This window comes from Haliaeetus albicilla, chromosome 16 (genome assembly GCF_947461875.1).
Source record: "Haliaeetus albicilla chromosome 16, bHalAlb1.1, whole genome shotgun sequence".
Lineage (NCBI taxonomy): Eukaryota > Metazoa > Chordata > Aves > Accipitriformes > Accipitridae > Haliaeetus > Haliaeetus albicilla.
In genome coordinates this window covers 12,533,549-12,553,271 of record NC_091498.1, presented here as the reverse complement: position 1 = coordinate 12,553,271, position 19,723 = coordinate 12,533,549, and the positions used below count along the sequence as shown (strand labels likewise).

Below are 19,723 nucleotides of genomic sequence, written 5' to 3'. Positions count from 1 at the left end.
CAGGTACCACTGGCCGTTCCCACTGGGCTGCCTGCCTTCCCCTTTACCCACCTGGCGGGGGGAGGTCAAATTTCATCTTGCGCAGTTCAGTCATCGACACCTGCAGTTGCTCAATGACGGCATCATCCTCGTACTGCAGGGAAGCGGCAATTTTCTCCTGCAGAAATTCCCGTAAATCTTCCAGCGCCATCTTCAGCAAGCGCTCTGGGGGACGGTAGAAAGGAGTAATGGCAGTGGAACGGCCAAACTGCAGGGTAGCATGAGTGTGGTTGCATTGCTTTGGTTTTATCTGGGATTCTGCTGCTGTTCCCATGCTGCAGTGGGACAGCCTGAACGTTTTTGCCTCTCTCCCACCTTCCCGCTGGTGCTCAGGGTTGTCGATACATTTACGTATCTGTGCCACCTCTGGGCAGTAGCTCAGCAATGGCAGGACAATGGTGGGGCTGGGACCTATGCTGACCAGGATGCATGTTTTGGGCCATTTCTGGAAGTTCTCACCAATACCTCTAGGAGGAGGAAAAGCTCCATGAGACTGACCCCAAGCATCAGACTGAACAGCCACTGCCAGCAGCTGCTGCCGCCGCCGCCACCGCCAGCCAGGGATGCCAACCTGCACCAGCCAGCAGGCAGGGACGCAGGCAGAGATGCTGACCCACACCAGGGATGCAGGCAGGAATGGGATGCAGGCAAGGATGGGAGGTAGGCAGGAACACGATGAAGGCAGGGCTGCTGATCCGCACCACACATTCCTCAGGGAGGAGATGATTTCACAGCCAGGCTGAAACTTGGGCCTGCCTGCCAATTTCCCAGTCTTTGCAAACAAACAGGATACTTGATATATTTGAATAGCCTGTTCTTCATTCAGCTGAGAGCAGGGTGGCTGTTTGCAGAAGCCGACACATGCAGTCCCATAAATCCCACTGGCCCAAAGGTTCCCAGCTTGCACTATCAGCATCACTCTTGTCCCACATTAAAGACCTAACAGGGTGACAACACAAGGCTGCTAGCTTATGGGAGTGGAGGGGTTCAAAGTCCCAAAGATATCAAGGTAAGAAACATCACTGCCTTAACGTTATGTAAGAAAATCAGGTTTTGGTCATTTTAGAACTATATTAATTGATTTATTTCTCCCTCTACAGCCTTTTCAGCTGAACTGCCACATACAGCTTTGCAGACAGATTGGTTGCTGCCTGTATTGCCCCTAAAAGTGCGGTGATAAAAGATATCGGGCGCAGCACACGGAAAGAGGCAGCTGGGAGCATTTCAGGTGGGGTTTGTTGTGTGCTGAGCGCAGCATTTCAACCCTTGCGGCATCTCATTTCCTGCCCGGAGCATCAGCACGAGACTGTGCCTTTTGGGGCCAGCGCAGGGCACCAAGCAGGCTGGTAGCAGCCAGCAAGGCTTTCCGGGGCAGCAGCACAGGGGTGGCCCAGCATGGTGCCACTTCTGCCATAGGAGACGCGCTTTGCCGGGACCTTACTTTTGTGCAGTTTGAGGATGGTGTAAGCCATGGCTGTCAGCACCCGCTCTCCTTCCAGGATGTAGATATCCCACAGCCGCAAGGTAAGGGTGAAGGGGGTCTGTTTCAAACACAAAAACAAAACCCCTGCTCGTTAGCACCACACTCATTAGCACTGATTGATGGGATGATGATACAGAGGTTGGTGGCACCACTACATCCCCTTGCACCAAAACACATAACAGGGCAAGGTATTGGATGTCCAGGATTCATCTGTAACACAAAACCCTATTTTATTGTCTATGGTTTTGCCTTAAAGCTAACACCCTTGGGTGGTCAGGAAAGTACTTAACACCCAGCCGTGAATGCAGAAAAAGGAGAAACTTTCCACACAGGCATGCTAACACATGGATTCCCCCATCCTGGAGGGAGCATCATCATCTTTCAGCCTTGCAGGCACACAAAACCACTCCTGCATCCATCCAATTTGCCCAGACAGATGAAGGGAATAGGTCTGAAGGCCCAATGGTGCTTCACTAAGCATTGGAAAATCACTCCTTTGGTGTCTATAGAAGTGCTCTTCCTTATATACAGGCTTATTTCTGCTTGCTAGAAAAACCTCTACAAGAGGTTTTCATTTGCACCCGGACCCAATCTGACAACTAGGAGTGAACTGATATCCAAAATGATGGAGCAGCCCATCACTCTTAGCCCATCATCTCAGCGCAGTCTGCAGCAGACACACAGCCCATGGCCAAATAGCCAAAAACTCCCCCACCAGCACACACAGAAGGGAGAGGAATCAATAACACAGAAGAATGGAAGCTTGCAACAGTGAGGCCCTGCAGGAGGAAGAGACTTCCTCCGAAGCCTGAGGTGCCCTTGCAGAACTGCTTCACTGCTCTGCAGACAGGAGAGGAAAGACCCGTCACATCAGGAGATGCTGGAGCTGAGTAAGGCAGATGGATGTGCTCCCCATATAACACCCAGCGCAACTATGAAAAAGCAACGATAGTAGTGATAGTAGTAGTAGGTCACTCTTCTGAGAGGTACGGAGGCACCCATTTGCCGACCTGACGCACTCTCTAGAGGCGTGTTGTGTACCGGGGGCTCGTGTCAGGGATGTCACTGAGAGACTACCAAGCCTTGTACGGTCCACCGACTATTATCCGCTGCTGCTGTTCCACATGGGCACCAGTGATACAGCCAGCAGCGGTCTGAGGAGTATCAAGAAGGATTACAGAGCCCTGGGAGCAGCGGTAAGGGACTCTGGAGCACAGGTAGTTTTTTCATCAATCCTCCCAGTCAAAGGGAAGGGGTTTGAAAGGGCCAGTCAAACCTGGTGAACCAACAAATGGTTACAGGAGTGGTGCCACAGCCAGGAGTTCGGCTACTTGGACCACGGGACTCACTTTGAGAAACCTGGTCTACTGGGGGCTGATGGGGTCCATCTGTCAGAGAAGGGAAAGAGCATCTTTCTTCGGTCATAGGCTTGCGACGCTGGTGAAGAGGGCTTTAAACTACAGTTGCCAGGGGAAGGGAACCTCAATCCATCCCACTCCCACCAGTTCGATGCCAGTGGCAGCAACAGATGCCCAGAGCCTGGAGGGGGATCACAGGTCAGCAGGAGAGCACCTGAAGAGCAGCACAAAGAAATTCCAGCTGGTAAGTCAGCTTCATTGGGGGCCCAACGTAACTGCCTCTATGCAAACGCATGTAGCATGGGCAATAAACAAGAGGAGTTAGAGACGTGTGCACACCTGCAGGGCTATGATCTTACTGGCATCATGGAGACGTGGTGGGATGGCTCCTATGACTGGAGTGTTGGAATAGAAGGACAGGCAGGGGAGATGAGGAGGGGGGGTCACCCTCTATGTCAATGACCAGCAGGAGTGCATGGAGCTCTGCCTGAGGATGGATGAGGAGCTGACGGAGAGCTTATGGGTCAGGATTAAAGGGAGGCCAGGGACAGGTGACATAGTGGGGGTCTGCTACAGGCCACCCCACAAGGAAGACCGAGCAGATGAGGCCCACTATAGGAGGACAGGAGCAGCCTCACATTCACAAGCCCTCGTCCTCATGGCAGACTTCAACGACCCTGATACCTGTTGGAGGGACAAGACAGCACAGCACAAGCAATCCAGGAGGTTCCCAGAATGCGTTGATGACAACATCCTTCTCCAAGTAATGGAGGAGCCAACGAGGAGAGGTGCTGTGCTGGACCTTGTTTTCACCAGCAAGGAGGGGCTGGTGGGTAATGTGAAGCTCAAGGGCAGCCTTGGCTGCAGCAACCATGAAATGGTGGAATTCAAGATCCTTAGGGCAGCCAGAAGGGTGCACACCAAGCTCTCTACCCTGGACTTCAGGAGAGCAGACTTTGGCCTCTTCTGGGATCTGCTTGAAAGAGTACCATAGGATACAGCCCTGGAGGGAAGAGGGGCCCAAGAAAGCTGGATAATACTCAAGGATCAGCTCCTCCAAGCTCAGGAACAATGCATCCCAACAAAGAGGAAGTCAGGCAAAAACACCAGGAGGCCTGCGTGGATGAACAAGGAGCTCCTGGACAAACTCAAACACAATAAGGAAGCCTACAGAGGGTGGAAGCAAGGAGAGGTAGCCTGGGAGGAATACAGAGAAATTGTCCGAGCAGCCAGGGATCAGGTTAGGAAAGCCAAAGCCCTGATAGAATTAAATCTGGCCAGGGATATCAAGGGCAACAAGAAAAGCTTCCATAGGTACATTGGTGATAAAAGGAAAACTAGGGAAAATGCAGGCCCTGTCCAGAAGGGAACGAGAGACCTGGTTACCTGGGACATGGAGAAGGCTGAGGTACTCAACAACTTTTTTTGCCTCAGCTTTCACTGGCAAGTGCTCCAGCCACACTGCCCAAAGAGGGACTGGGAGAATGAAGAACCACCCACTGTAGGAGAAGATCAGGTTCAAGACCATCTAAGGAGCCTGAAGGTGCACAAGTCCATGGGACCTGATGAGATGCATCCGCAGGTCCTGAGGGAGCTGGCAGATGAAGTGACTAAGCCACTATCCATCATATTTGAGAAGTTGTGGCAGTATGGGGAAGTTCCCACTGACTGGAAAAAGGGAAACAACCCCCATTTTTAAAAAGAGAAAAGAGGGGAAAGAAAGAGGGAAAAGAGGAAGACCAGGGGAACTACAGGCCCGTCAGTCTCACCTCTGTGCCCAGCAAGATCATGGAGCAGATCCTCCTGGAAACTATGCTAGGGCACATGGAAAATAAGGAGGTGATTGGTGACAGCCAGCAAGGCTTCACTAAGGGCAAATCATGCCTGACAAATTTAGTGGCCTCCTACCATAGGGTAAGAGCGTTGGTGGATAAGGGAAGAACAATGGATGTCATCTACCTGGACTTGTGCAAAGCATTTGACACTGTCCTGCATGACATCCTTGTCTCTAAATTGGAGACATGAATTTGACAGATGGACTGCTCGGTGGATAAGCAATTGGCTGGATGGTCGCACTCAAAGAGTTGCGGTCAAGGGCTTGATGTCCAAGTGGAGAGCAGTGATGAGTGGTGTTCCTCAGGGGTCGGTATTGGGACCGGCACCGTTTAACATCTTTGTCAGTGACACGGACAGTGGAACTGAGTGCACCCTCAGCAAGTTTGCCAACAACACCAAGCTGTGTGATGTGGTCGACACGCTGGAGGGAAGGGATGCCATCCAGAGGGACCTTGACAGGCTTGAGTGGTGGGCCCATGCAAACCTCATGAGGTTCAACAAGGCCAAGTGCAAGGTCCTGCACATGGGTTGGGGCAATCCCAAACATGGATACAGGCTGGGTGACAAGTAGGTTGAGAGCAGCCCTGAGGAGAAGGACTTGGGGGTGTTGGTTGATGAGAAGCTCAACATGAGCCGGCAATGTGTGCTTGCAGCCCAGAAAGCCAACCGTATGCTGGGCTGCATCAAAAGAAGCATGGCCAGCAGGTCGAGGGAGGTGATCCTCCCCCTCTACTCTGCTCTGGTGAGGCCCCACCTGCAGAACTGCATCCAGCTCTGGGGCCCTCAGCACAGGAAAGACATGGACCTGCTGCAGCGGGTCCAGAGGAGGGCCACGAAGATGATCAGGGGGCTGGAGCACCTCTCCTGTGAAGACAGGCTGAGAGAGTTGGGGTTGTTCAGCCTGGAGAAGAGAAGGCTCCAGGGAGACTTTACAGCAGCCTTCCAGTACCTAAAGGGGGCCTACAGGAAAGATGGCAAGGGACTATATCAGGGAGTGTAGTGATAGGACAAGGGATAATGGTTTTAAACTGAAAGAGGGTAGATTTAAATTAGATATTAGGAAAAAAAATCTTCACTGTGAGGGTGGTGAAGCACTGGAACAGGTTGCCCAGAGAGGTTGTGGATGCCCCATCCCTGGCAGTGTTCAAGGCCAGGCTGGATGGGGCTTTGAACAACCTGGTCTGGTGGAAGGTGTCCCTGCCCATGGCAGGGGGCTTGGAACTAGATGATCTTTAAGGTGCTTTCCAACCCAAACCATTCTATGATTCTATGATCTCCCAGCAAAGATTTGAGGCATCTCACCAACACAGAAATTAATACTAGTCCTACAGTGACATTTAAGTTCAAATTTAGGATGCTGCGCTTACTCTCCCGAGTTTAGCATGACTGGCCATTGCAGCTCTTTTACCATGTCACTGCAGTTAACGGGATTTTGCGTTTTATACAGCTTTTAGTGACAGACTGCAAAGCAGTGAGCTCCCTCTCAAGGGGAAGAGGTCATCCACTGTTTTGTAGGAGACGGGGCAGCAGAAAATTGAGACTGCGGACACAGAGGTGTCCTAAACATCAGCAAGTCTGGATCTTGCATTCAAGTGTGCAAGCACAATGCTGCCCCTAAAAATAAAGCAGTTGTGGCTCGGGACAGGCAAATTAGCTCTGGACAAATCAGGGTAATTTTCTCACGCTTTCACGTGTCTCCAGTGCCCAGCCTGCTCCTTTGCCTGCAGCTGCTGCAGTGCTATTTGTTGAGGTTTGTGCCTCCAGCTCTTCTCCCTACGTTGTTTCCAGAGCCAAAGTGAGGTTAATGCCTTTACAGCAGTGCCAGTGGGCAAGAAGAAGATCTCTCCTGACTTTGAAGCTTATACTGCTGCTGCCAAGCCATCTCCCAGTGACCATTTGTGATGAGGCAGTGGGAATTGGCTTGTCGTCAGTGACACACAGTTATTTTTAGCTTCTCCCTTATTAATTTTTTTGCCTTATGAGAGTGTGCATAACATCCCACCTTATAAAATATTAACACCTTCTTCAAATTATGATACTTTTTTCAAAAAAACAGGTGGATTAACCGTGCATGCAAGTGGCAGAGCAGCAAACAGCCTGCAGAGCGTCCTCACCCGGTCAATGAAGCATTGCAGGAACCACTTGGTCGTGTAAATCCCTGTAGTCATCTGCTCTTTGTCCTAGGAGGAGACAGCAAAGAAAGGTGTTTCACCAGGATGGCTGCTGGAGGTTCAAGCAACTCGTAGGGCTTTTGGGGAGGGTGGTTGGTTGGTTGGTTGGTTTATTAATGCTGGGGTCTGGGTGCAGGATCTGGCTGTGGTTTGTCTCCCAACAAAGCCCCTGCTTTAAATACCAACGTTGAAGCACTGCTTTGGCCCTTTGCCCAACACATTCATCAAACCTGATCCTCAACGTGGCCAGACTTCAGCCACAACTTTGGAGAGGGATTTCTAGGACAAGCTTTTCTGGTCGGATATCTACTCCAGGGATTTACAAAAACCTTCCAGGAACCCAATCCACGCACTCCTTGCAGACTACCATTTTTGTTTCCATAGCAATTCTCATGCAAGTCTCTCAGAGCACCACAAAAATGATTAACCCCAAGTATCCGCACAGGTAAATCCAGAGCTGCACAGTCAAGCCAGCTTTGCTAGCACTACCTCACTTGCATGGCATGGCTGCTGCAGAAGCAGAACGGCGTGACAGGCTAAGGAAAACTCTTAAAAACCTCACAAACGTCATCCCAGTCTATCACTTTTCTATCCCTGTCTGGCACCTGGTGCAACACTCACACACAGCTTTGCTTTTTCGGGCATGGCTGATAGCCTGGCATAGCCGATAGCCTGGCATAGCTGGTACTGGGATGCACAGTGCCTTAAGTCGGCATGACCGCTGCTGCAAAGCCAGCAAAGCAGCGGAGATGGGAAGAGAAAGAAGCCCGTGGGATTAATGGCCGGCTCCGGTCTTTGCTTTTGGCTGGTGCTGAGCACCTGCAAGCCTGGAGAGCCTTTGGGAGCCAGGAAGCACGATCAGCTTTCAGAGTTATTCCCATTCTTCCCACCCAGGTTTCCCCCCCTCCCCATGGCTATAATTAAGTGAAAACCTGTCCTGGCTCTGTTTCACTTTTATGGCCAGGGCTGGCTCATTTGCAGCATGAAGCAAGAGCTGTTGCAGATGATGGCAATATAAGCAGCTTTTCCTGGAGCTGGGCCACTGAGCCCCTTAGGAGCATAAGAAACATTCAGGAGTCTGGCCACTGAATACCAACTGTCTACAACAAATGCAAGGGGGGAAAAGGGGAAAAAAAAAGGAAGCAGGTGTTGCAAAATAGTCGCCTAGACATTAGACTGCAGTTGATGTGTCCTGCAGATGCTCCTCCAGCCACAAAATGTCCTTGTACCATCTGCTAGAGAGAAAAACAACTGGATGTGCCCAAGCAACCAAACACACAGCAAATCTTACACGCCTCCTGTCTTTAAACAACAGCAAAGCCGTTAAATGCAAGCAGTTGGGGCTAATAATTATTGAATTAAGACTCCAGATAGTCCAGCATCACCCTTTGGGCTTTGCAGCTGGTGTAAGAACACAGCCCAGCCTCACTGCTGTATGCAACAGCTCCTTCTACTGCAGGCTCCCTGAGCCTTCCTGTCTGGTTTTAGATTTTAGCAGTCCCTACACTAATGATGACCAGCAAGCAAATGTTAACCATACGCCCCAGCAAGATTCAGGCACCCATTTAATAAACACTTGCCTCTTTGCAGCTGAGGCAGCCCTACACAGTTAGAAATACGTTCAGTTGTGCATCTATTTGGCAGAATATTACATTAATTGCTTTAGCATTAAAACATGATACTAGTATGGAGAGACTGATAGCAAAGAGATACCATGTGCTTCTTCAGTTTGGGAAACAGTTTGCTTAAAATCTGCTCGTGGTGAGCTTGAAATCTCTGCAGCTTCGGGAACCCAGGAATGAAAAAACCTTCATGAGAAAAGATGAGAGAAATAAAAAGTAATCAGAAAAGCTCTGCAGCAGTAACGGAGGCAGCCTCATTTTCTAGAAACTCATCCCCTGCATTGCCTGTTGAAGTCAGCTGGACCACAGCACGCCCAGCTACCTCCCTCAGCATCCCTCCCAGAGCCCATCCTTCACCCTGTCTGCATGGGCGACAGCACCCTCAGCACCAACCCCAGCTGGTCCTTCTCAGCCCAGCCCCGCAGAGCAGACCCACTCACCTCCCCACCGCCTGCCCGCCTGAGACTTGGCTTGGCCAAGACCTCTCTGAACACACCTTGGTGCTTACCAAGGTTCAGAGAAAAGCTGAAGATGTTTGAACACCACAACCTTGTGCAGCGCCCCGTAATCTAACAGGACATGCATATAAGACTGTCTGGAGTTATCATGCCATGATGCTTAGCCCTCTGCTCATGAAATAACCCTCTGTGCATAGATTACTGTTAACCACAAGTAAGACAGAAGGATCTTTAATGTGTTTGAAGTAAAATAATCCAGCACATTTGGTGGAATTACATCTCCACAAAAAACACAAGGGCATGTAGCTCATGGCATGCTAAAAACAGAGCATTACATGATGCTCTTGGATGTACTTCTGTGAGACTGTTTAAAAACTCATAACCTTGAGTTAATTGATTGCTGAGGGCAAGGCACTCCAGAGGGAAGATAGCACCTCTGTGGAAGTGTTAATTACTGAGCACTAAAGCTCAGTGCCGATAAACCACATTTTTCTCTGATGAGCTTGTCTGCCTCCAAGAGTGAAGTTCAGCTCTGTAGTCAGGTTGCATCGGCACATAATTAAGCCTTACCCACTTTAAACAAGTACCTGAGGAGAAACAAGGCTCTACTGACCAACCTAAACAGCCTTCCCTCCCATCACAAGAGCCCCCATCTGCATCCCACCCCAGCCTTACCATGCATGGCGTGCCGCTGGTTGGTCAGCAGCTGTGCCAGTGCCCAAAATGCATCCTCTTCGTTTAAGTACATCAGGAGGATGGCTGCGATCTGGCTCATCCCTTGGCAGTAGCTCACCTCCTGCAAGACCCAAGAAGGGCACACGTGCTGCCATGCCGTCAGACCCCACCATGATGCTAAAGCTGCAGAAGCAGGTCAGGCTGCCTCTGCCTCCCTCTCCTCTTTCAAGGTTTGCCCCATTTCAAGGTCTTTATCCTTTATGCCCAAATTCACAGCACCCATATGTCTACAGCATCTACCATGTCACTGACTCACAGAGTGGTCTGGGTTGGAAGGGACCTTTGAAGATCATCTTGTTCCAACCCTCCTGCCATGGGCAGGGACACCTTCCACTAAACCAGGTTGCTCAAAGCCCCATCTAACCTGGCCTTGGACACTGCCAGGGATGGGGCATCCCCAACCTCTCTGGGCAACCTGTTCCCATGCATCACCACCCTCACTGTAAAAAATGTCTTCCTCATGTCCAATCTAAACCTACCCTCTTTCAGTTTAAAACTGTTGCCCCTTGTCCTGTCACTACAGGCCCTGGCAAAAAGTCTTTCCATCTTTCTTATAAACCCCCTTTATATATGGAGAGGCCACAATAAGATCTCCCCGGAGCCTTCTCTTCTCCAGGCTGAACAACCCCAACTCTCAGCCTTTCTTCATGGGAGAGGTGTTCCAGCCCTCTGATCATTTTCATGGCCTCCTCTGGACCCGCTTAAGCAGGTCCTCCAGTGGGAGGTGAGGGGCTTGCAGGCAATGCCCACCACGAGCCCTGCTCAAGCCTGGAGGGTGAGGGACAGAAACCCCAATACAAGAGGTGCCTGCAGCTACTTCAAGGAACGGGATGACAAACAGCATGTGGCTATGATGCTGTTTTGGATTCCTTCACCCACATGAGCACTGAAGTAATTAAAGAACAAATAAATCTGGTAAAGCATTTATCTGGTATGAGGGAAGACAGGGTCTTTGTTTCCTTGACTCCCTCCCTGAGCATCTTCTGTGCCTTCTGGGGTAATTGTCCCCTCCTGGAGATGGAGGCAGTAGGTTCAGCTGCTAATTTAGGCTTACTCTGCCTGTGCCCTTCAGCTAAAAATGACTGGTTCGCTGTAATAAATCAGTGTTTTCAACAAGGATGCCATTCAGTGTATGACAAAGTCAGAAACATGATGGGCCTTCAGCCAGGAGGCTAGTCTTGTTGGAAAGCCAAAGGGCAATCCCTTGTTCTTTGCTGACACTTGCCCAAACTGCATCTGCCAGATGTCATTTACCAGGTGACAAAATGAACAAGGGTATGAAACAACTGTGCAAAGACTTGTGCTGCCTGCAAGTCTTGCAGCTGTCTGTACAAACAAGTATTAGGACTTAAAATTGGAATTACCACTGGCTAAATGTGGGGCTGTGTATATATATATATACACACACACACACAAATCTACATGTATACACATATATAGATACATATAAAGCTTTTTAAAAATCTTTTTATATATATATACACATAAAGCACAATGCTATTCACTTTAACTGGACTAACTTACTACTTACGGTGTTATAAACCGAGTATGCTGATAGGACATGGAAGAGTGCCTGTTGCCTGGGGAGAAAGAAGGATATTAAAACACCTGAGCACGAGGTCTCCAGCTTCGTATGCACACCAACGCGTACGCACGGAGAGCAAAGGCTCTGAAAACACCCAGACAACTGGTACTTAAGCATTTTGCAAGAGCAGGGCTTACAGAACCAGAAAGCACCTTGATGGACGTGCAATGGGACCTCCTCCTTCAGGGGGGAGTCACCAGTGGCCCCACGGAGCAGGGCTGAACCAGCCTGCTCCTTCAGCACGTCTCCTGGAGAGACAAACATGCTCTGTTCAACACACCTGCTCTTCGGGTTTGGAGTGGTGGTGGGTTTTTAATAGACTTGCAACCACCCAGGTGTCCAGTGTTATACATCCTGGGGAAAGCACTGCCACCATTTTATGAGTAGGTTCCTTTCTCCCTTCCCTCCTTGCTAAAGGAGTCATCACCATACAGATACGCAGTGCAGGCTTCCTTGCAGACTTTACGTTTGTGTAGGGCAGCCAGGTGTGACTCATCCAAGTGACAAAGCCACTTTGTCAAACCTCTCTGACCCCATCTGTTGTGGAGGCCATGTCCACACCATCCCAGGAGCTCCCAACAGACACACCCCATCATCCCACCCATCCCAAACCAAGCCCTCTACAACTGCAACCCTAGCACTTTGGGGGACAAGGCACCGCAACAGGCTGATGCTTGGCTCAAGAACTGGGGCTGAACGTGGTCCAGTGTGGACCTCTCCGAAGAGAGAATCAGCAGCCCAACATCTGTGGGTTGTACCATGCACTGATGGTTTGTGGAGCAGGCAGAGGTGGCTTTAGTCTCCTGTGAGCTGCTCTGAGCCAGGGGGGTGGTGGCCAGTCCAAGCCAGTGGGCTGCTGGCCACCCCATCCAGCTCATCCCACACACACCCACCGGCACCGATGCCTGTACAGCTGCGCAAAGCCTCCCGTACTCACTTCACTCCGTAGCGATCCCGAAACATGATGTGGTTTCGGAAGGTGCGGTTAACATCCAAATCTATCTGCTTGATTTCTGATGAAAAGCTCTTTGCTTGTTCTTTCATTTGCTGGAAGGGAGAGGGGCAGAGAAGAGGAAGGAGTCAGACACCATCTCAGCCCACTCCTCCCTCCACACAGCGAGATGGCATGCTTCCTACCACAGGAGTGGCAGGTCATGAGCTGCACAGAGCTATCGCAGAATGACTCAGGGACACTGCCATCTTGCAGCGAGCAACTATCTGCAGCCTGCAGGTGAATCCCAGGCCCCTCGGTTGTGCTGCTGGCCCAGGGAGAAGGGGATGACCCCATGCTCATACACTATGGCAGCGGCAGCTGCCAACCCAGCCTTTGCCCACCTTCCGATGCAGATACCCAGTTTTCAGAATCTAGAACTTTTACAATTAAATTCCACTCTGATTTCTTTGTGGTACCCAGTCTGGCTGTCATACAGCATCGAGACCTCTGCTGGCATTTAAGGAATGACACACTCCTATAACCAACACACGGATGTACACACCAAGTCCCTGAGTGCTTCAGAGGCTCAGTCATAATCAAGTTCAAACTGTAACAAGATGGACTCTATGAAGTGATCGCCAACTACTACTTCTCCTGCAGAAGAGAATCATCTTAGGTTTAAGGAGTTTCCACTAGAAAAGCAATTCTGGGGTATTCCCTTGGATTGGTGCAAATTTTAAGGAACTGGTAGAGTCCAGAACAGAAGCTAAATTCAAAGCCGAGAATCCCCATGTTCCCCCCATGCTGGCTAATCATTTAAAGCAGCATCACACAGATAAAGGACTGAGGCCCACTGCAAAAAAAGGAAATTCAAACCAAAGCTAAGCCCACCTCAACCAACTGTGCCCTCAGAGTCCCAAGCTGAAGATGCTCCATGGACGAATCCCACAGCAGTCCCATTCAGAACCCACTACTCAGCCCTGTGCATGCAGACAAGGACCATTATGCTATAGCCAAGCACCTCATCTCACAGCCTTTATATATTGCTGGTGATCATGCCCTCCTTCTTTAATATCTCCAGGGTTAATTGCATTAATAAAATATATTTTGTGGCTGTCTTCAGGCAGCCTGAGATCCACCAGCAGGTTAGGGGCAGCAGACATGAGCAGCAAGCCCAGCTTGCCTGGAGCCCAGGGTCAGGACCCCTCCTTGCTCACATAAGAGACAGAAAATAGCACATCTGCACAGATACTTAATCATCTGCTCCAGCAGCTGCCTTCTTATGAATGCTTCTCAGCCTGATACAAGGTGCCTCCAGGCTGCTGTTGACCTCTCAAGGTGGCCACATCAGCTCTGGGGAACACCAAAAGGTCATTAACAGCATCCAGATGTGTCCAGCACAGCCAGCGCTGAGGGCAGTCACAGCATCTCAGGAATATTAACTCCAACCTTGAAAGCAGCTGTATGGAGGAGCAACAGCGCAGGGGCTATTTTGAATTATTGCCTGCACAAGACAAGGGAGGGTAAAAGTGATGATGGAATGAAGATCTGATGAACAACATCATTTCCCTGCTGTAAATACTGTGCTTTCTGCATCCTACAGCTCCTTGCCCTCTATAAAGCAGACAAACTACCTGAAACAAGATGACTATTCATATGCACCAGGTCACTTCAGTTCAAATTTCCCTGCTAAAGGCCCTCTTGTTTTCCTGGCAACACAGAAATCTCCCCAAAACTGTAAAAACTCCTGCTTTGGGTTTTTTTTTAAATCACTGCACCTGAATAGCAGGTAGGTTGCACAGCACTTTGTCACCTCCATGCACATATGGAGGCTTTATTAATTCTGCAGATAGTAAACAAGAAGCCCAGGATGGGTTGTTCTCCTTGTTTCCCTCGTTTAAGTCACCTGGGGGGGTCCACAGATGCTCTCCCGAGCTCATGAGCGCCGTGAGCCCTGCAAGCCAGCAGCAGAGCAGAGGCTGGGAAGCTGGAGGTCCCATCCCAGAGACCTTTTACAAAGCAGCAGTAAAAGCCAGGATGCCTCTGTTCTGCCCCACGGCCAGCACATTTCTCCTGCCACCTTCTCAGCTCTCCTCAAGGCCCCCTGGTTGTGGCTATAAAACCTCAGGGAGGCAGAGCATCACAACCACATTGAAACCAAGTGTGGCCTCTGGCCTCCTGCAGCATCGGCCTTGAGCTGCCACGGCCTTGAGGAAGACTTGGAGACTTGCACAGAGAGGACTTGGACAACAGTTGGGATAAGATAAAGCACTGTGGAAGCAACTAGACCAGGCTTTTTAATCGCATCACTCCGGAGGTAACACGGACATGGGGAGCAAGGTATCCCATGTGGCTGGAAAAGTAGCTCCTCCGCCAGCCCAAGCGCAGGGGGGGGCAACACCTCTACAGAGGGAGCAGTGGGTATAAAAAAAGATAAAATCACCTGGCATGTGCCAGGTGGCACGCTCAAAACTCAAGGCACATGCAAAAGCCAGGCTTTTGTGCCACGGTTCATGCCCCAAGGAGAAATGGGGTGGCCTTGGGACCAGCCCCTCCAGGACACAGGGCTGGGGCTGAGGCTTAGTCCCTTCTTGAAAGCAAAACCCCTCATCCAAGACCTGCACTGAGCCTCTTCTGGAGGAAACTAGGGGAGAGCTAATTACTAGCGGCAGGTGGCACCAAAAAAGAGGTAGATTAAGATGAGCTTGTAGGGGGGTTGCATCCAGCAAAGCCTATTAGCCCTGAAGCTCCTGTTTATTGCAGACCCCGCTGGAGTACAGATAAACTCCTTGTGACTTTCATTTGTTTGGATTGCTTCCCTGCCTGTGCAACACAGCTTCAAGGGAGGGGGGACGATAAGAATTTGCGTGCTGGGAGAGCTTTGTTATCTCTGCTTATTGCCATGAGCCCAGCCCGCCTTCCCGAAGCCCCTGCACGTGACTCCATCCCAGCGGCATCTCGCTATTAACATCTACGCTTTACTAACTATAATGAGCGTTAGCATCATCCTGCTTAATAGGCAGGGATTTTTAGAAACACCGCTGGAAGCAACACTCGACCTCCTGCCTCTGAAACATAACTGTCTCCACAACACCCTGATCCTCTCTTGGGTATGTGATGGAAACTAGATCATAACACAAGTTTGGAAAAGAAGTTAATTATCAACCAAGGGCTTCCACATGCTACATATGGAAAGAGGCAGTGTAAAGGAGCCGAGATACCTGAAATAAAAAATAACAAAATACAGCAAGCCCAGTCACTTGGGTTCTTGCAAAACATGAAACAGAAATTGCTTATTTTATACCAAGGAATCTAAGCCTGCAGCATGCAGTGCTCTCGTAGGAAGCAACACAAGGCAGACTTTTCTCCTATCTGCAGAGAAGATGAGTGTTTTTAATAGAAAAATGATTTTTATTTGATTTTTAACAGAAACTTTCAAGACAGTTATAAAAAGATTGAAGATGGAAGATAAAAGAAGCCACTTTAATCCAAGCTCTTCCAACACTGCCAGTCAACTTCCAGCTGCACATCTAAGTGTAAGCCAGGACCCTGTGCTCAGAAATCCCCCCCCCAAGCTTGCAAGACCTGCCCTCACCTCACCCTTAATTTGGTTTCTCGACTAATGACCTGGTTTAAAGCTGGTTTAAGGCTTCTGACCTTGCTGTGCATTTCAAAATGCCCCGAGTGAAATTTTCAAGCACATGGAGAGGTTTGGGGTACTCCCATCCAGCACCTACCCGCTTCAGGGTATTCGTGGCTACTCCACATCACTCCAGGGAGTTCAGGGAACTGCGAGCAGTACCTTTGCTACGCTTCCCCCTCCTCTTCCCTGCATCTTTGCCCTAAGGATGCAGTAACACTGACAGCATCTTTGCTTGCACCTTCCAGCAGAATAAATGGAAGCAGCATATCAGGGAAAGCAGCTGGAGAACATACTAAAAGGGCCCAGCCTAATATACACACATGGATAAAGAATCTACACCCTTTGCATTTTCAGCCCTCGCTAATTTTAAGCCCTTCCTTCTCAGAGGTCGCAGCAGTTCACAAACAGATTGGGTCTCACCACCAGTGCATGTTGTAGGGTGCTCAGCACGCTGCTACCCTGCAAGGGAGGATGCCAGGGCTGGGTGCCCACCCCTGCCCCTTAAAGCATCCCCGTAGGGTCCCCCATTTCCCTCCTGCCCATGTTGGTGGAGATGGAGACACCTGCATCCGCCACGGGTCCGACCAGCTGGTGAAGCCCCACCAAAACCAGCCTCCCCATCACCTTGCTCCCATTGTCTTTGCCAGGAAGAGCCTGTACCTCATATTTTCCTTCATTCTCCTTCTTCATCTTCTCGACATCCAGCAGAAGCGACCAGACCTGGCCTCGCACCTGAAGTGGGATCCCTTTGTACACTCGCCGGCACATCTGTGGGGAGGGAAACACATTGAAGGTTAGTGGGTCCTGCTGGTGGCAGAACAGATTTGCTCCATGGTTTGCTGCTGTGGACCACCAGCCACCTGAGCGGACACACCAACCGATCACTTCCTCTGCCTGTGCTGGCGCAGTGAGGGCATCTCCAATCTGATGGATGAGCTGAGCACCTGCATCCATCAAAGACACCTACTCAGTCAAAATCAAGCCACATCTCACGCTTTGAACCTTACTGGAAGAGCTGGACGGGTACCTTTATACATGGAGACATCTCAGGTGCTTCACAGCGGTCCCATTCCATGCACACCAGCCTGCCCATGGACTCCTCTCCAAGGACCAGACATAGCACCCTTGGCTTGGAAGCCTTTGATCTAACCTGGCATGGCTGTTCTCACCTGGATCCTCAGGGACTGGGAGGAAAATACATTTCCCCTTGGAGAGGAGAGCCCTTACCATGAGAGCCACAGGCACGTATCCACAGCAACTCTTGCAGCTTGACAAGTAGCAAAGGAGGCTGTGGGCTACACCAAGGGCTCTCCCCTGAACATGCAGGGTACTCCTCAAGCAAGGAGGGGGATTGCGGACAAATGTGCATGTGTCCCTGCCTCCACGTGTTCACTTCATCTCACAGATGCCTCTTCCCTTTTTCTTGACATACAGCCCTCTCTCTCTCTCTAAAGAGACCATTAAATTTCAATGGAAAACAGAAAAAAGAGCTTTTGTTCCATCCCTGACTTCTTCCATTAAAAGAAAAAGCTTCAGAAAAAAAGAAAAAAAGCCTCATTTCTGAATGTTTTCCACCCTTTCATTCACCCTACCCATGAAACTCCTTGCAGATGCACTACAAAGCCAACTGTGGCACTCCCCCAGGTTCCTGAGGACCCTGGGGTATGCTGAAGGACCTGCTGCACGTGCCCAAGCTCCAGCCACGGAGGGGATTTACGTTGTGACATGGTGATCCCTCGGGACTGGGCAATTCCTTGGGAGGGGACAGAGGTGCTGGATTCCCAGTCATGGGAATGAGCTTAGGGCTGAGCAGGGCAGTGCCCAACCAGGCAACCAACTGAAGCTACTGGCATTGCCTGGTACAAATGCATTCACTGCCTTCAAAATCCGTCTTCTTTTTCCATAGGGCGTTCTGCTTCCCGCAATTCACAGGGAAGCATCAAGATCCTAGCAGAAGGTTTCCTGGACATGGTCCTACCAAGTTGCCTTTGCATCTCTTACACCAAGCTGAACATCTGCTCCTGTTACTTTTCCTTTCTGACCCATCTTGTGTCATCAGCTTTTTCACTTCTAGCTTGACTTTTTAATGCCAGCCTATGCACAAGGTTATAAAGACCATAACCATGGCACTGCACTGTCAACCCGCCTGGGCTCGCAGCCTCTGAGAGCACAGACCCGTGCTCTTGTTTCGTTACCATCTGCATGGCAGCACTGCACCTACTGAGTGCAAAACACAGTCACAACGGCTCTTGTCCCAAAGAGCTAACATGAGACGAGACAGGAGGTGGGGTTCAAGTAGACAGGCTAGGGGACAGCAAAGAAATAACACCACTATCCCAGTCAAAATTAGTGTATAAAATAGCTATGTAATAAATGCCAAGACCACCATGTAGTACTAGGAGAGCTAGACGTGTGTTAGAACACTTTTTCACGCCATTATGGTAAATATTTCAGTATTTCTGCGGACACAGAAAGTATCAGTGTAATGTATCCTGATCCTGTAAGTAGAATGGACATTAAACATTTAAAATCCAGTTCTCAGTACTTGCCAAATGCTTGCTCTGCCCCAGGTGTTGCCTAGCACCAGCTTTGAAGGTCTAATGCATAGCCAGGACCATACCCTACAGAAATCCTTTGCAAGATCCTGTCCTCCCCTCTGTACGCACCAAATAAGAGCTGCCCCCTATAAAGCATCTCACCACCAAGATGTGACCACAGAAGCCACCATTCTATTCAACACATTCCACATTTTAAGCTGGACATCACTAATTCACCATCTGCACACCCAGGGGAGCCACTCCACTCGTCCAAGCTCACCTGAGGAGGTGTTTCTGGAGGGCAGCAAACCTTTGTGCCGTGCGGACAGCTTCAGGCCCATGGCTGAAAGACCAAGGAGACGAACAAGAGATTCCCATTCCCTAAGAGTCACTAAATCAAGACGAAAGAAGTACAATGCCTCGTGAGACACAAAGCAATGGGGTTAGATGAACCACATCCCCACAGTGGTACAGGTAAGGTGCCTACGAAAGCCTGGCTCCCACAAGCGCTTGTGACTTCACGAAGCAAAAGCTGAGATAGGATCAAGAAACTGGAGGATGTACCAATTCAGATAAAATCACCAATTCAGAAAAAATTATTTATATCTAATGGATTAGGAGAGAATGACTGACAGCTGCCAAGGTAGAAGATGATGCTGAGCTCTGTGGGAAGAAAGTGATTTTGTTTTGAATTCCCAGAGCTGGTATTGTTGTCCTTTAATGAATGCAACCCTCACTGGCATATAGTTAATGTCTCTAATGATTTTCTCTGCATGAGAGTGTGACAGAACAGGGGAGTTACAAAACACACTGAGATGGAACTGAACTGAAATGTCTCCCTGTTATTTATCCAAGGGCTTTCCTCCTCCCACCGCCTCCAGATGTGAAAGTGATAAAACCTCAGAGCTGTGAGTCACACGGAGTTAAAATGAGCAATTTTCCTTCATTGTGAAACTTGAAGGAAAACAGGGAAGTTACCATTAAAAGCAGCATTTATGCTGGGAAGACAGCAGGTGATGGCAACTCCTGCTCCATGTGAGAAGAAAAAAGCAACCCTCAAGGTCACCATCTTCTGTCTCTTATAAACCGCTCAGACCTTACTGATGGGAAGAGAGCACCTACACCATGCCCCATGCAGACTGACTGACAGACCAATGCAGGGCAGGAAGAATGGACATCATCCCGTTTCACAAATGGAGATGCTGGTGGTCGAAGGAATGGCTCAAGATGCTGTGTAGAAAGGCTGTGTCAGAGCCAAGGACTGAACCCATGGTGTTTAAAAACTTGCTCTGGGTTTTGCCATAGGATCATCTTCCCTCTTG

The 19,723-nt window shown here is 49.8% G+C and overlaps 1 protein-coding gene across 4 annotated transcripts in view; it reads right to left on the bottom strand.

The window, feature by feature from the left end:
- LOC104313402 (USP6 N-terminal-like protein) overlaps nucleotides 1–19,723 on the bottom strand; it is an 88,180-nt gene that overhangs the window by 4,862 nt on the left and 63,595 nt on the right. For 3 of the 4 annotated variants that reach the window (XM_069803506.1, XM_069803507.1, XM_069803508.1), the window contains 8 exons: nucleotides 16,525–16,632; nucleotides 12,225–12,334; nucleotides 11,234–11,282; nucleotides 9,643–9,790; nucleotides 8,601–8,695; nucleotides 6,831–6,896; nucleotides 1,481–1,580; nucleotides 52–204 (listed from right to left, as the gene is read on the bottom strand). In XM_069803506.1, coding sequence (XP_069659607.1) covers nucleotides 52–204; nucleotides 1,481–1,580; nucleotides 6,831–6,896; nucleotides 8,601–8,695; nucleotides 9,643–9,790; nucleotides 11,234–11,282; nucleotides 12,225–12,334; nucleotides 16,525–16,632 — 829 coding nt within the window. The remainder of the gene's footprint in view (nucleotides 1–51; nucleotides 205–1,480; nucleotides 1,581–6,830; nucleotides 6,897–8,600; nucleotides 8,696–9,642; nucleotides 9,791–11,233; nucleotides 11,283–12,224; nucleotides 12,335–16,524; nucleotides 16,633–19,723) is intronic. The other variant, XM_069803505.1, reaches the window with a different exon arrangement.